Consider the following 15968-nt stretch of genomic DNA (forward strand, 5'->3'; position numbering starts at 1 on the left):
GTCAGGCAGCTTACCATTTCCCACTGAACTCTTCTCCTCAGCTGTTAAGGTTACCAGTCCTCTCTCCCCACATTTCCTCAGTAGACACCTCAGCTTTCATCAGACTGACCTCTTCACTGGTCTAGAAACAAGCCCACAAAGGTCTGATTCTTATTCTCCACTTAGACTGATCCTCTGTCCCAAGGATGTCCTCGGCTATCCTTACTCTTCTCTTCTGGTGGTCCAGAACCAAGGATATACCTCAGATCCAAGAAATCTGCTCTGTTTTTTATGGTTCCAGCCGTTACAGATCTCTCTCTGGCTAAATAGCATTTCTGGTATGTCCTGTAGGAGGATTATTTCCAGATTTGTTGTGTTTGCTCTTCTATGTCCCCAGCTAGATCGCAAGCTGTTGAGAATCACTGTCTCAAAGGGTGCTTAGTCTATGTCCAAACACATAGGGCTTATGAATGTGTGTCAGAGGATTGGCACAAAACAGATCCATTTCAGTGGCTCCCATCTTATCAGCTGACTGTGTTTTCCACCCCCAGATTTCAGCATGTAAGTGATGCTGGGGAAGACAATGAATCTGGTAGTGTCTCTTGGTCAGTCCTGCTGTTGATACTGAGTCACTACCCATTTGTGGTGATTTTACGCTTCACTTTATGATTCACATTCTAAAAATGGGGTGAGGTTTTTATAAAGAACCCGACTCCAGTGTGAACTTAGCCTCACAATTATTGGGTTCCTCTGTGGTTTCCAGCTGCTGGCACAGCCACATCTCGTGGCTTCTTGGATGTGGTTGTTTCATGGCAAATACCCAGAATCCATTTCACAGGATTATGATTATGTAATAAATTTGTTCCACCAGGCTTTCTTGGGGCTACTTATTATCCCTAACCAGCCCATGTCTGGATCTGGGACCGACAAGCTAAGGAAGTGTAGATAAACCTTTGGGGCTCTTCTTTCTCATACTTTCTGAGTAGTAGTCTTGGTTCCTCAGCCAGACTCTGTCTGTATCTGGAAAGAAGAGGTTGAATGCTTGACTCCATGTAACATCTGGGAGAACTTCTCTAAAAATGATCGAAAAGAGAAATCCATAACGCCAGAATGTGGAAATGACAGAAACGGGGAGGGGGTGTTGTTTCATGAAATTTGCATTCTAGTCCAAAGACTTCCTCTAACGAGCTGTGTGACTTCTGGCCAGTAAATTAACAATAGCAGTGACGGCTATAGCTGACATTCATAAGGAGTTTGGACTGGGGCCTGGTACGTAATAAGCCCTCTGTGCGGTCACCTGCTGTTACCATCATCATTGTTACAGAGGGCTCATTACTCCCCATACTAAGTACACCATGTCTATTATCTCTCTTAATCCTTTAAATTACGAAGTGAGTCTTGTTATTCCTGCTGTACAGGGGTGAAATGAGATTTAAAGCCTGTACAGGACTCAGATCCCAGGACCATGTTCTCATTCTCTGTTGCTATGTTTGATTTCCTTGGGCCTCAGTTTACTCATCTGTGAACTTGAGAGTTAGACTGTTGGTCTTTAAAACCCTTGAGCTCTAAAATTTCTCAGCATTTGTCCCATTACTCTCACCCTTTCCCTTCACCTCTTCCCATGTCCCCTTCCATACCCACACCCATCTGTGAATTTTGCTGGATTCATCATCACGGGGTCAGGAGGATGTTTTCCCCATTGAGCTATGACGCTGTATGTGTCAGCACATGGACTTGTATTGTGGCTTTTTTGTTGTTGTTGGACCTGGCTTACATGCTGCTGTTGTAGGGAGAGGAGGAGTCTGGCTCTTTATTTTGCTGTCTTATCTTGGCCTGGAGCCAGGAACACAGTGACCCTCATGTTTGATGGGGCTTGAGAATGGCTTGCAGGGACAAGCCAGCCAGAGTCAGTTTTAGGGTCTTTGGGCTCTGCGTAGTTCTCTGGTGAGATCTGGTGCTGGAGCACTGGAGTCTCTAGGCTGTTTGCACATGTCTGGTCCCGTGGTTGGTAAGAATCTTTGGAGAGGGACTTGGAAGAGAGATTTCCAGGTTTTCCATTCTCTGCACAGCTGGGGTATCCTGGCAGATTTCCATATGGAGAGTTTTCACAGATCATTTCATTATGGTTCTGTTGTAATTGATGTTTGCAAAGTACTTTAGTTGGGTGGTGTTGCATATATTCTGGTACTTATTTGTTGTTGTTGTTTGTGGCTGTGATCCAAAGATCAGAGTGTTTTGGCACTAGAAGACCTACGTTTCAGGGTAGCATTGATCACTTCTTAGCTTGGTGCATCTAACACACCTGCTTATTATGGCGTCTAGTTCATGATTCTGTGGATTAGATCTAATCATGGAGAAAAAAGAGTCCATTCATCACTTTTCTGTAATGTGTGAATTCTTCTAGTTAGAAGCCTGGAGGAAACATCTTAGGGCACCAAACAAGGGCCTGGAAACAATGAAAATGTTGGATAAATCACTCCTCTCACCCCAAATTTCTTCATCTGTAAAGGAATTATAGTTATATCTGCCTTACTCAAGCAAAATGGCTATAGAATCAAATGAAGTATGGTATGAAAATATGTTTTTTTGGAGCCCCTGGGTGGCTCAGTCCCTTAATCATCCAACTCTTGGTTTTGGCTGAGGTCATGATCTTGCAGTTGTGGGATCAGGCCCCACGTTGCTGTGCTCATTGTGGAGTCTGCTTCAGATTCTTTTGCCCTCTCCCTCTCAAATAAAGAAATAAAAACTTCCAAAAATATATTTAAAAAGTTTCTGAAAATTATAAACATGTACAAGCAGTTATTTTTAGGCAGTATTATACAGCAAAACTGTTAGCTACCAAAAATGACAAAAATTATTACATATTTCTGTTCTGATTAACCCCAGCATAGATTATTTATAGCAGATAATAATCTATACTAAAATTTCTTAGTATTTTTTTTTGTTACGCCCCAGTCAGAAGGCTAGGAGTTAAATTTTTCTAGACTAAAATGAATATTGTAAGTACTCCATTAATAAGAACAGATATTGTTCAGGGCAAATAGTAGCTCTTTTGTGGAAACACATTAATTTTGCATTAATTCAGATTTTATTAATTTATCATAAGAGCAAGAGCTAAGTTCAAATTGTAAATGGACATTAATTGTACAAACAGAATTATGAGTCTGTTAAATCTCTTTCTATATACAAAGAACATAATTGTGATGTGAGTAAAGAAAGGCTAGACTTTCATGTACTAATTCAAATTGGCCTAAATTGAAAATGTGTTTCTTTAACTCACATTTTTTACTAAAGCAAATATTCCCTTCCCGTTTACTCCAAATGAACAAGATGACTCCATTCCTATTTCTCTTGGTTGGCAGGCTGTGCTTGGAGGTACCATCTGGAGATGGTTGGGTTTCTGCCAAGGATTTAAATCAGGCTTGCAAAGAGCTACCTGCCTAAGGCAAGAAGGTGCTATGAGTTACTAGGAAAGAACATGCTTTTATTTTACCATCTATTAAAAGAAAGTAAAAATACTTTGAAAAGTTTTAATTTTTGTTTTACAACAATGGTATTATATTATAAATAAAAGTATTCCCAAAATATAAAAATTGGAGAGATTTGGGAATCCGATTGCTAAAATTTGCATAATTATTTACAAGTCTGATGGGAAGACCTATGCAGAGATCTTGATGCTAAAGGCAGATATTTCTGTACAAGGCGTGGGGACAAGACAGGGCAGAGAGGAGTAATACAAGTTGGAAACCACCCAGACCTCCTCGTGGGCAGCGTTGAAAACCCTGGATCTGTGTGGGTTGGATATAATGTGATCATTGTCCTTTTTAATTTTTATTATTTTTTTAAACAGATTTCTGCCCGGCAGATTAGCCAGAGGCAAGAGGGACCAATCTATCTACGTTCTGAGCGCCACCCTCTACAAGACCCTCTTAACAGAGCCGAGGCCCAAGTTCACTGTGCTCGCATTCCCCCACCCCAGACATTACTCTGGGGTCTGCCTGAGGCCATCAATGTGAAGATGACCAGTGCCTTCCTAGCATGACGACCTTGGACCATGTGATCGCCACCCACCAGTCAGAGTGGGTCTCCTTCAATGAGGAGCCACTCTTTCCTGTCCCTTCTGAGGGTAAGGAGCCCTCTCATTTCTTAAGTGAAAAGATTAGCTAAGAACCACAACTGTTTATAATGACTTCTACTCGATCATTCTTTGGGTAGGATCTTAATATGGGAAAAAGAGCCAGTTCGTCACTTTCCTAAGGTGCAGATTTGTCCACTGAGAAGCCTGGGGGAAGCATTTTTAGGAAACTTCGAGTTCCAAACAGAAGGGCCTAGAAACACCAAAAGTATTGGGTGCTTTCTTCCAAGGAATGTAAACTTTGTATTTATAAATAACTCCTTTATACTTTGCCTTTTAGGGTGTTACTCCCAACAGCTGTTTGGATTTCCTAGTTTTTAAAGCATATCTGCGAAGAGTGACAGGCACGAGAGACAGATTGCTTGGGCTCGGATCCTGGCTCTGTCACAGCTAAGGGATGTGCCCTTGGGTAGTTGGTCTCTTTAACCTCTCTGTGCAGTCGTTTATCTATCCAGCAGGGGTAATCACAGTACCTTCCTCAGGGGGGCTGTGAAGACAAAATGAATTAATATACATATAGTGCTTAGAACAGTGCCTAGCATGTGGAAAGAGCTCAGTTAATTGTCATCCACAATCATGAAGATGGCTAAATTGACTTCTAGGGACCTGGTGCTCAGGGATGAAGGTCAAGGTAGGGGACAGGAGGTATTTGCAGAGTCTGGTTGGCTGGTTCTGGCCTACTGCAGCTACCCTTGTCAGCTGCTATCAACCCAGCTTCACTGACAGCACCTGGAAGGTGTAAGTTGACAGGTGAGCCATCCAGTATGCTGGCCATGGGGCTACTGAGTCCTTGAAATGCGGCTAGTCGGAATTGAAGTGTGTCTTAAGTATAAAATACCCACACTGAATTTCAAAGACTAGTGAAAGTAAGATATTTCATTAATAACTTTTATATTAATTACATGTTAGAATTGTAAATTTTCAACATATGGAGTTGAAATTTATATTACTAGAAGTAGTTCAGCTCTTTTTACTTTTTTTTTAATGTGGCTATTAAAAAATTAAAATTACATATGTGGTTTAGCTTTCATTTCTGTTGGGCAGCGTTCATCTAAAGGCTTTGGTTACATGCAGGTAGACTAGTTTGTGTGGCTAATGATGGCAGGAAAAAATTTTATGTAAGTATTTCGGTTTTTAAAAAGTTTTCATATAGTAAAATCAACTGCTTTTGGTATGCAGTATGCAGTTGAGAAACTTCAACTAGATTTGTCTAAGATATAGTTCTTTAAAAAAAAATTTTTTTTTTTTGAAGGATGTTGTGTGTTCTAGGACCAAAAAAATGCCGGAAAAAGGTAGGATCCGCATTTAGCTGGATCTCATTCAGCCGGCTCTTGGTACAGAGTTTGTACCTGGCGGCCTGCGACACACGTAGTTTGGACTGCGTGGAGTTTGAAGTGTGAATTTGAATGTGTTTAGTCCAGACAGAAGCTTTCCTGTTCAGCCAAAGTCTCTGTCTGTCCCAGTTGCCTTTTGCTTTTCTCCTTCGACTCAGTTATCTTTCTCTTTGGCCTTTATAGCATTGTTGTTTGTGACTGCCAGGCACTAGAATAGATGCTAGGATAAGAATTATGAATAAGATTTCCATTCTCAGCCTGTCTGGGCACTGACTGTGGGCATGCTGAGTTATCCTTCGTCCCCATTATTAGGAAAACTCCCCTTTAGCATGGAGGCAGGTGGGCGTGGCTCTTCCTTCACCTGCACCCACCCGTATCATGAGTCTTGTGATCACCCCTTACCTATCCTTGGGATTTTCCTCCATGAGACAGTTTTGAAGGGTGGCCTTCCTCATGTGATTGATGGTGGTGTCTGGTATGTATTTCAGGGGGCACGGAAGAGCACGTCCCAGCACCGTCGTCTTACTCAGACCAGTCTGAGAACTCCTCTGGGGAGAACCATGTGGTGGATGGAGGCTGTCAAGATCTTTCCCACTCAGAGCAGGATGACTCCTCTGAAAAGCTGGGTCTCATCTCTGAAGCGACCTCCCCTCCTGGGAGCCCCGAGCAGCCCTCACCTGACCTGGCCTCGGCTATCAGCAACTGGGTTCAGTTTGAAGATGACACCCCCTGGGCCAGCACATCACCACCTCAGAAGGAAACAGGTGAGACGGGTGGGAGGCTGAGAAGAGTTCAGGTGTAGGTCCGTGCTCACCAGTTCCGTGGCCATCAGAGGTGTGTCAGGACTGCGGGGAATCCACTTTGCCAGAGCCCTCCAGCACCGGCCGTACAGGAGAGCTGGCAGAGACCTTGTCTGGCTTAGTTCTATAACTGGACTTTGTCATCAAAGCCTATGGAAAGATTTATGGGCTCTGGGCCCCTTCTAGCCTTCTATACTTGTCCTGGCTGCTGACCTGTCTTTGGAAGTATGCATATTTATCTGTCTATTAGGTACTGGAGTCATGTTTACTCAGCACCTAAATTATAAGCTCCTTACAAGCAGACATGAATGTCTCTCTGAGCACGGACCATTATCAATTTCTATTAGAGTCACTATTAAACATGAGTATACTTGTGTCCCAGACCTGTCAGAGCTAAATCTTCAGGGGTGGGGCCTGTCATTAATGATAATTCTCTTATTTTGTGGCATTTCAGTAGCCAGAAGCCGCCCAGGGGAACTTAGTGAAGCGGAGACGTTGTCGGTCCCCGCCCTGGTGACCTGGCTGCTTAGTTTATTGTGCACCAAAGCATGTCAACGCTGACCGGATAGCCTTCGGGACTCTCTTAGCTCTCTCATTGCTGTGTAACAAATTACCACAAACTTAGCGGTTTAAACAACATAACTTTATTTTCTTACAGTTCTGTAGTTCAGAAGTCCAAGTGTTGGACATGGTGTCACCGTGCTAATTCAAAGTGTTGATAGATTTTTTGTTGTTGTTGGTAGTGGTGGTAAGCCACCCAGGTGGCCCTCGACTTGTTCATATTTAAACATCAGATTTGTTAGTGAATTGTTGGTGAGAAAGCCATGACACTCAGAGCAGCATGGATGAAATGACAGTTCCAGACAAGCTTCCCAGTCTGGCTGGAGGGAGGAATTAACCTTTACTGAACGTCCAGCACTGGCAGAACAGTGGGCCAGTGAAGCATTTATACATGGGGGAAGTTTCCCAACACAGGGGAGTGAAACGGTACAGAAGTGTCTTATTTTTCATGAGATGTATTTACCAAACACTGTCCTAGGCACCGTGCTCAACGCTTTGACTACATCATCTCATGTACCTCTTATAGTCATATGAGGAAAGCATTAATGTTATATTTATACTGGACATGAGGAAACTGAGAACATAGTGGTTTGGGAATTTGCCCAAGGTTGTATGCTGGAAAGTGTCAGAGGAGAGCTTCACGGACTGGCAGGCTGGCCCCCAGATGTTGGAACAGTCTAGGGATGCACCATGGTCTGTTTGCCTCCATCTTCCTGCTGTTCCTCCTATGGTTTCCTCTGCTCCCCGATTCCCAGGAGGCAGGGGAGACGAGGGATAGGTGCAGTGGTGTTTCTCTACCTGCTCCCAAATGGCCATGCTTTCAGTTCACTAAATGCCGCATATTTATGGCATTCAGATTTGTTCACATCTTGTTCATGTCTTACCATTAGCTTCAGAGGTTTCCTGATGACTCAGAACTGTGTGTGGGTTGGTTGCATACCTGGTCACTTTGCTTCAGCTCCTGACCACTTAGTTTTGCAAAACCAATTCTGGGGGTAGTCTTAATCTTGTTGCCTCCCTCTGACTGAGAACCTTAGCTTCTCATTGATAGTGCTCTTGACATATTGTTAAAACCTTTTACTTTAATGTGGCAGTTCTCAAAGAGTGGTCTGTAGATCCCTGGGATTGCCCAAAAGTCTCTGAAGAGGACTGTGGGGTCAAAATTATTTTCACAATAATTCTAAGGTTGCCTTTTTCACTGCATTAGAATTTGCATTGATGGTACAAAAGTAATGGTGAGTAAAACTTCTGGCTACCATGTACTCATACTAAAAAAAGAGTCAATTTCACTTAATATCCTTGATGTAGTCATAAAAATTATTAATTTTATTAAGTCTTGATTCCCAAGTACATCTTTCTATTTTGCTTATTTAATTTTTAAAAAATTTTAATTTAATTTACTTTAATTTCTTTTTTTTTTTGGTGTTCCAGCATTCATTGTCTATTCTCCACACCCAGTGCTCCGTGCAATACATGCCCTCCTTAATACCCACCACCAGGCTCATCCAACCCCCCACATCCCTCCCCTCCAAAACCCTCAGTTTGTTCTCAGAGTTCACAGTCTCTCATGGTTTGTCTCCCCCTCCGATTTCCCCCAACTTACTTCAAGTACATCTTTTTAATATACTCTGTGACAAATTGGCATAAAACATTTTGTGCCATACTAAAATATAATGGTTGTCTTGGGGAAAAAATGGGTATAAAAAATGTTTTTTAAAGATGTTATTTATTTATTTGAGAGAGAGAGAAAGAGAGAGGGAGTGAGCCAGGGAGGGTCAAGCAGACTCTGTGCTGAGTGTAGAGCTGGATATGGCTCCATCTCATGACCCTGAGATGACCTGAGGCAAAATCAAGTGTTGAACGCTTAACCTACTGAGCTACCCTGGTGCCCCTAAAATTTTTTAATGAAAAAGAATTCATTTAGAAAATCAAAATTATTTTAAAATTATTTTTTAAAAATGAAAACAATGCAAAAAACCCCCAAACTCCTTGATGAACAAAATATCAGTATTTTAAAAACAAGAGTTAGCCAATACTTGTGTGATTGACTCACTGGCCTTACCCTCATCCTGGCCCTAGTTATATTAAGAGTTTACTTACAAAAGTAGGCAGTTAGTCTTTGGGCCATAGTTTACTCATTTGATATTTTTTAAATACTGTATTTAAGGGGAGCGTGGCTGGCTCGGTCAGTGGAGCAACTCCTGATCTTGAGGTTGTGAGTTCAAGCCCCAGGTAGAGCCTAGAGTTTACTTAAAAAAAAAAAAAAAAAAAAAAAAAAAAAAAAAAAAAAAGTAAAAGGAAAAGAAAAAACTATAATAAAATACTGTACTTAAAATGTTGTTTGTTTCCTGAGATTTTTGGTTCCCCAAATTTTGCACCCAAAGGGAGAGTGCCTCACTTGCCTTACCCTAGTCCCAGCTCTGCATTATAATAGCATTATGGAATATATTGATGTTACTAGAGAACAATCAAGAAATGACAGTTTCAAATGTGTTGAAAGCATTATCATGGCTTGAAAACTGCTCAAACAATAATTCTATATGTTTCCATATGTAGGTTTAACTCATCCTTCTAGAAGTGGAGCTGTCTGCTTCAGGAGGAACTCGTAGGCTGGTTTTCCAGCAGACTTGAGGCTTGATGTGTGGACAAGAAGCAGGAATAAACCATGTGCAGGGCCAGCCCCACCTCAGGTAGTGTTCCAGGACCCAAGAGCCATGCTCAGAGCATCAGAGTGGTAAAGGAAATGGTAATAAATGCAAGGCTCCAATTCCACCTCTCCTGCCAACACCCAGCCGGACCCATCAATTTCCCTATTACCCAGACCAGCCCCACCCATGTAGACTAATTCCCTCCTGCATTTCCTTCTCCCGTAGATGGGTTTGACAACAAGGAAGAGTGGTGGACAGAGCTAAGGCCATGTGATAAGGAGAAAGGAAGCTTCGACCCTCTCAACATGGATAATGCAGACATTCCCCCAAGATAGTTCTGTTCTGACGGTTACCGGGCAGCTCAGATTTTAATTTAAATCCCAAAGGTTGGGGTACTGTGCATCGTCAATGACATCATATATGTAACTGCGGGCATGACAGCAAAGTAACACAGGTGTGTGCAGCAGGTATCCTTACGGTGACCGAGACGGTCTGATGCTTCTTGCGCTCACTGCTGCCTGCTCTGTTCTTTTGATAAAAGCTTAAGACTTCCTGGTGTGATCGGCAGAATAATGGCCCCCAAAGATGCCAGGTCCGACTCCTTAGAACCTGTACATGTTCTCTTATTTGAAGATAGGGTCTTTGCAGATGTGATTAAGGATTTTTATTTTTATTTTTTTAATTTTTATTTTTAGAAGATTGTATTAATTCATTTGTCAGAGAGAGGGAGAGAGGGAACAAAAGCAGGGGGAGCAGCAGGCAGAGGGAGGAGCAGGCTGATGCTGAACTCCCTCCCATCACCTTGGGATCATGACCTGAGCCGAAGGCAGATGCTTACCCAACTGAACCACCCAGGAGTTCCAAGTTATGGATTTTTAGATTGATAATCCTGGATTATCTGAAGTGGGGGCCCCTAAGTGTGGACACCTATATTCTTATAAAAGGGAGGCAGAGGGATATTTTGCCCACACAAAGAAGGCAAAGCAAACACAGAACACACAGGGATTTGAAGATGTGGCCTTGAAGATTGGAGTGATGAGTACACAGCTGAGGAATGCTGGCAGCCTGCAGAAGCCTGGAGAGGCAGGGAATCCGCTCTCCCCAGAGCCCCTGGAGGGCGTGCTGCCAGGCAGACATCTTGATTTCAGCCTAGTGATCCTGACTTCAGACTTCTGGCTTCCAGAACTGGGAGGGAACTGAGTTCTGTTGTTTGAAGCTGTGAAGTTTGTGTCAATGTGTTACAGGAGCCCCAGTAAACTAATGTACCAAATTTCCAAAATCCTAGAACAGAACTATTAGCATAAGACTAAAAATGAGTCAGTCTGAGCTAGGGGAGCATCCGTAATAGTGCAGGCCATTTTTTAAACAGATGTGTTAGCCAGTATGTTTTATTTCCAAAGTTTATAGCCTTTTATAATTTATTCATTGAGTCACCAAATACTTATTAAGCACCTCCTCCCCATAGTTGTCTTAAGTGCAGATATTCGAATACAAAACTGGGTAACCTAGTGCTCCGAATTTAACAGAAGTCCATTGAGCTTCTCACTGGGTCTTCTTGTAGGAATCCAGAGCCAACCTGTGCTCCCACGATTCCTCCATCTGCCTCCAGTGGACCGTCTTTCAGTTACTGCACGTCTTATAAATTTTTTTTTCCATTTCTTGGTAGCTGAAAATTTGAAGGTACTTTGAGGAAGCAAAGGAAGAAGTAGATTGGGGGAGAATTGCTTGCCTAGAAATTTCATTTTATAGCCAGGCCCATCTATCATCTTTTCCTGGGAAGGATCAAAGTTGGAATTTAAAGCATTTTCCCTATCATTTATCATTTGATTGTGGATCTTTCCCGGAGTTCTTGTTCAGTTTTGCCTCGGATCAATGGTGCCCACTTGGAGAAAACAATGTGTTGGGTGGATGGCCAACTTCTACAAAATAAGTGGCCATCTGGTTCTTTGTAGTCTAATCTGACAATATAGAAATGATTTGTCTATCAATTTCTCATTTATCCACTCTAAAAAAAAAATGCTTCTCTTAGTGTATTAATTTCCAGCAAGCAGACCTGAGACCTGTTTTTGGCTAAGCTTCACCCTGTGTATATCAAGTAAACTTTTTTTAGTATGGACAGCCCATGAACAAAATAGAATTGGGGCGAGAGAGATACTTGATGTGCTCAATTTAAACATGCAAGATTTGGGAATCTGTTGATGAACTCTGGAATATATTGGTGTGTTTCAATGCATGTAGGTGGTGAAGTTCAGCCAGAAATAAGGAAAATCTGTGGAAACTGTTTATGGCCTCAGCAATCTTTCTGCTGGCATCAGTATCACCAGAGCAAACCAGTTCTCGTCTCTATAATGTAGTTGTAGTTTCTTTGTTTATTCCCATTTTATTGCCATGTCCCATTTGCTTCTGTTACATGCCTAACACTGTCTGGTCAGACCTCTGTGTCAGAAGAAAGGGGAAAATGTGTGTTTTGGACCTGGGGGAAGGAGAGTTTCCTCTGCCTTTCAAAGTTTCTTCTGGCTGGTTCAAGACTTAAATTGACATGAGACAGATCCATAGGGGAAAATAAAATACAATTTTGTACTATGGGAACCACACATACATAAGTGGTTCACAAGCAGGTAAAATGAGGTATATAGGCCTAATGAATGTGAGATGGGCCAGATGCTTCAAAGGGGAGGATGCTGATTCACAGGACAGTAAGAACAGGTATTTGGGAATTAGATGTTTGCCCTGCCATGCAGATGGGTCACTCAGATAAAATTTATCTCTGGTAATAACCCTTAGTCTGGGAAAGATACTCCATTTAGATTCTTCTAGGTAGTTAAAGGAAGGGAAGAATTTTCTCTCCAGTCCACAGGGTCTCATTTGTCTTCAGCTCAGAATAGTCCGCCTGCCAAAGTGACACATTTTGAGGAGACCATTTTGAACCCCTTCTGCTCCGTCCCATGCAGCCTCTTTGTGAATATATTTTTTTAAGATTTTATTTATTTATTTGACAGAGATCACAAGTAGGCAGGGATCATGACCTGAGCCAAAGGCAGAGGCTTTAACCCACTGAGCCAGCCAGGCGCCCCTCTTTGTGAATATTTTTTATGAGGTGATCGTGATCTTGACCTAAAAGGAGGAGGATGAGAAAGGAGGCTAAATGGAATGGATTAGGGCTATTCCTCGTCTGGATTTTGGGAAGCAAACAGTGGAGCCTTCCTCAACCAGCTGGTCCATGCCCCCACATCCGGGCTGGCAAGAAGTCGGGGAAGATAGCACACGTGTGTACACACGGAGTTGTTAAGTGGAGGAATGTGACTTGGATACTCCTTTTCCACCCTCCCACCACCCTGTTTTACATTCCTACACCGTTCACAGTTTTTCTGGCAGATGAAGAGCAAAAAACAAAAGAATTTATCCTTTAAGCTGTGCCCCCTACGGATAAAACCAAGGGAGCGTTGGATTTCAGCCTGGAATGGGATTGTACTACTTGCCCAAATTAAAATGCAAGGAGGCCAAAGGCACAGTGGAGCAAGAGACAAAGAGACTGTCATTAGTGGTAAATCTCTTATTTTTGTGCCATAAATTGTTGGACGCTGCACTGGGGAGTTTAAATTAGCCAGGGAGTTGCTACCCCCACCTTGTGACCTGGTTATTGATTTTTATCTTGTGCTGAAGCGTATACCAAGGTTGATTGGACAACGAGGAGCAACAGCTGGTGGGGAAGACAACTCCAGAAATGCTTTAAGTCCATCAGGGGACAACTTTGTTTTGGATTTGAACTAGTGCAAGATTTGAAATGAGTAAGTGCCATCGTGGTTGGTCTGGGAAAAAGGAGACACATCATCTCTCTCAGAAAAATATGAATAAGATCAGTCAGTTGAGTGACAAAGCCTTTTGGTAAACACATATAAGACAGATTGCTTTCATCGGTTCTTTGGACATGAGGATGCTAGGAATGAGGAGCATGTAAAATCATGCCCCTGTTGTAAAGATGGGTTCCTCCATTAAAACCTCTGAAATCTGATGGAGGCCAAATGCGGAATCCTACCTCTTTGACTTAATAAGAACACTTTGGGTCAGGCCATGTCGATAAGTATTCTCTTTAAAATATTTTTATTGGAATAACTGCCAAATACTTAAGACTTAAAGTAGCTACAAGAATACTGTCCACATCTTAGTCTGAAAATACCATGTGATTGAACTGGGTTACCCACTGAAGAATATCAAGAAATTTAACTGCAAACTTATTTGCTGAACCCCGAATCTCAATGCATGGATATTCTGCTAAACCTTAAAACAGCAGCAGAACACAGCAGATCCAAAGTGTTAAAGCAAACAAGGAAAAAAACAAAACAAAACAAAACACCAAATTTCTGGTGAATCTGTTCAAATCAAAATCAAATCTCTACATTGTTCTCTAAAGAAATATTTTTGAAAATGAACCTAACCCCAGGTGTCATGGGTCGCTTAGCAGTAGTGTTTCTAAGTTTCCCTGGTGGCAAAAAGCTTTCCTAATTTAGTGTTTTGTCTCTTCTGTTTTAAAATCCCACCATATACCAGAAAGAATGTAGCAGTCAGCTTATATATCACCTAAAATCTTTACAGAGATCCTCTCAGAGCAAAGGCTGATTCCATATACATGCCTTTATACAAGTGTATGTGTGTGCTTAGAAGATGTTTGCAAATGCAGGCAGACAAACTGACTTGAAAAAGCAAACTTCATTCCCAAAATTGAAGGAAAAAAATTGTGGCACTATTTTCAGCCTGAAGCTTCCTGTTCACTCATCGTGTTATGCGCTGACCTTCCTCCACAGGCATGGCAATTTTGAGGCAAGGTCAAGGCTGAATTGGACCCATTATGCAGATGCTGCAGGATATGCATAATTACAAACATAAAAAAATTTTCATTTCCGGAACATTTGTTCCACAGCCCAAGCAAAACATTAATATTCCCTTATGCTTCAAATGTCTTCCCCAAAAGCCTGGGCTGAGGCCTTCCCGTTGTGTCTGGGGAAGCTAATTATCTGGGACCAGAGAAAGAGCCACTTGTTTGGGGGAAGACCAAAGATGATGTCAGCCATTTAAGAGGGAGGCAGGGTGACAGCTGAGAGACAGTCCTGAAGAAGACTAGCCCAGCGGTTAATTTCTATTATACTTTTTATTCTGGCGACTGAGGGTGAATTGGTAGGTTGGAGTGGAATAAGATCCCAACCATTTGGTGAATATGTATCTAGGGCCCATTGCATTTGGTATGCATATGTATTTCCCTCTTCAACAGAGGACGTTTTATTTTCGTTTAATACCTTGAATTGTTCTCTGCTTCTAAGAGTAATTAATGACCTCTCCGGAATCCGTCTTAGACAGTAATGTACTGAGGAATGGATTCTAACAAAGCCCTTCTTCCTTGGGGCCTGATGCCCTCTGCCCCTTTCCACTGGGCACCACTCTGCTCTAATCACTACCTCTCCTGCTGTTCCTGACAAGCTCAATCTGTTTCCTCAGCCCCTAGAACTCTTCCCCTACATTTTCACTCAGAGCTCTGCTCAAGCATCATTTCCCCCTGCCCCGACTCCCTAATGTTTTCCTGCAATAAATGTCTTTTCGGCCCATGTTTCTACCTGGAATTAGGTTGTATTTGTTTGTTTGTTGTCTCTCTTCCCCACTAGAGGAGAGAGATGTTGTCTATCTCATTTACTTTCTATCCCAGAATATGGAGCATGGAACTTAGTAGGTACTCGCTTAGAATTTGTTGGATTAATGAATGAAAGATGGAAGACGTATATGAAACATCCCGCAGAATGACTGACTGCCGTTTATGGGGCAAATGAGTGGTCAGAACTGGAGGCATGCTGTCTTCAGTGAAGTGTACTGTTATTATTATTTTTAACAAAATAGGCAAAGAAACTTCCCCATCATGCCCTTGGCTTATCAGCTATCATCGGCTTTGATTTCCTGTTATTATACACACAATGAACACACACACGTGCATACACATAGCACACAGGTACACAAACATATGTATATATACATAGTATATGTGCATAACATACACCTACATACACGTGTATATATAATATATGCATAACATAGAATCATGATATATAAACAAATACATATATTTTTCCCCCCAGGAGCTGCCTTAAAAAGCACATTTCAAACTATCCATTATATTTTTGTCATATTTGAAGCTACCATCATACCATTTGGACAGGGGGGAGAATCTCTTGAAAATGACTTCTTCTGGTTATCTAAAATATTTTACAAAAACTCCCAATATTCTCCTCTTCCAAAATGTGCCAGCTTACGCAGGGGGTCCTTGTGGCCTATCTCACCCTCAGTGTGGGACACAAAACACAATAAACTGCCAAGCATGCATTAATTAACTAGTTCATTCATGCAAAAAATATTTAGGTACTGGGAATGCAATTATGAGAAAACTGGCCATAGTCCCTGCTCTCCCCACGCAGAAGTTACCTAATGGTTGGGCAATCTGTCACCAGTGAAGCCCTCTGGGGTAAACAGG

At 42.0% G+C, this 15968-nt stretch overlaps 1 protein-coding gene across 9 annotated transcripts in view; it reads left to right on the forward strand.

The window, feature by feature from the left end:
- STON2 (stonin 2) overlaps positions 1-15968 on the forward strand; it is a 155882-nt gene that overhangs the window by 27378 nt on the left and 112536 nt on the right. For all 9 annotated transcript variants that reach the window (XM_047738598.1, XM_047738599.1, XM_047738602.1 and 6 more), the window contains 2 exons: positions 3830-4105; positions 5937-6212. In XM_047738598.1, the coding sequence (XP_047594554.1) occupies positions 4018-4105; positions 5937-6212 (364 nt within the window). In that variant the 5' untranslated portion in view covers positions 3830-4017. The remainder of the gene's footprint in view (positions 1-3829; positions 4106-5936; positions 6213-15968) is intronic.

This window comes from Lutra lutra, chromosome 7 (genome assembly GCF_902655055.1).
Source record: "Lutra lutra chromosome 7, mLutLut1.2, whole genome shotgun sequence".
NCBI lineage: Eukaryota > Metazoa > Chordata > Mammalia > Carnivora > Mustelidae > Lutra > Lutra lutra.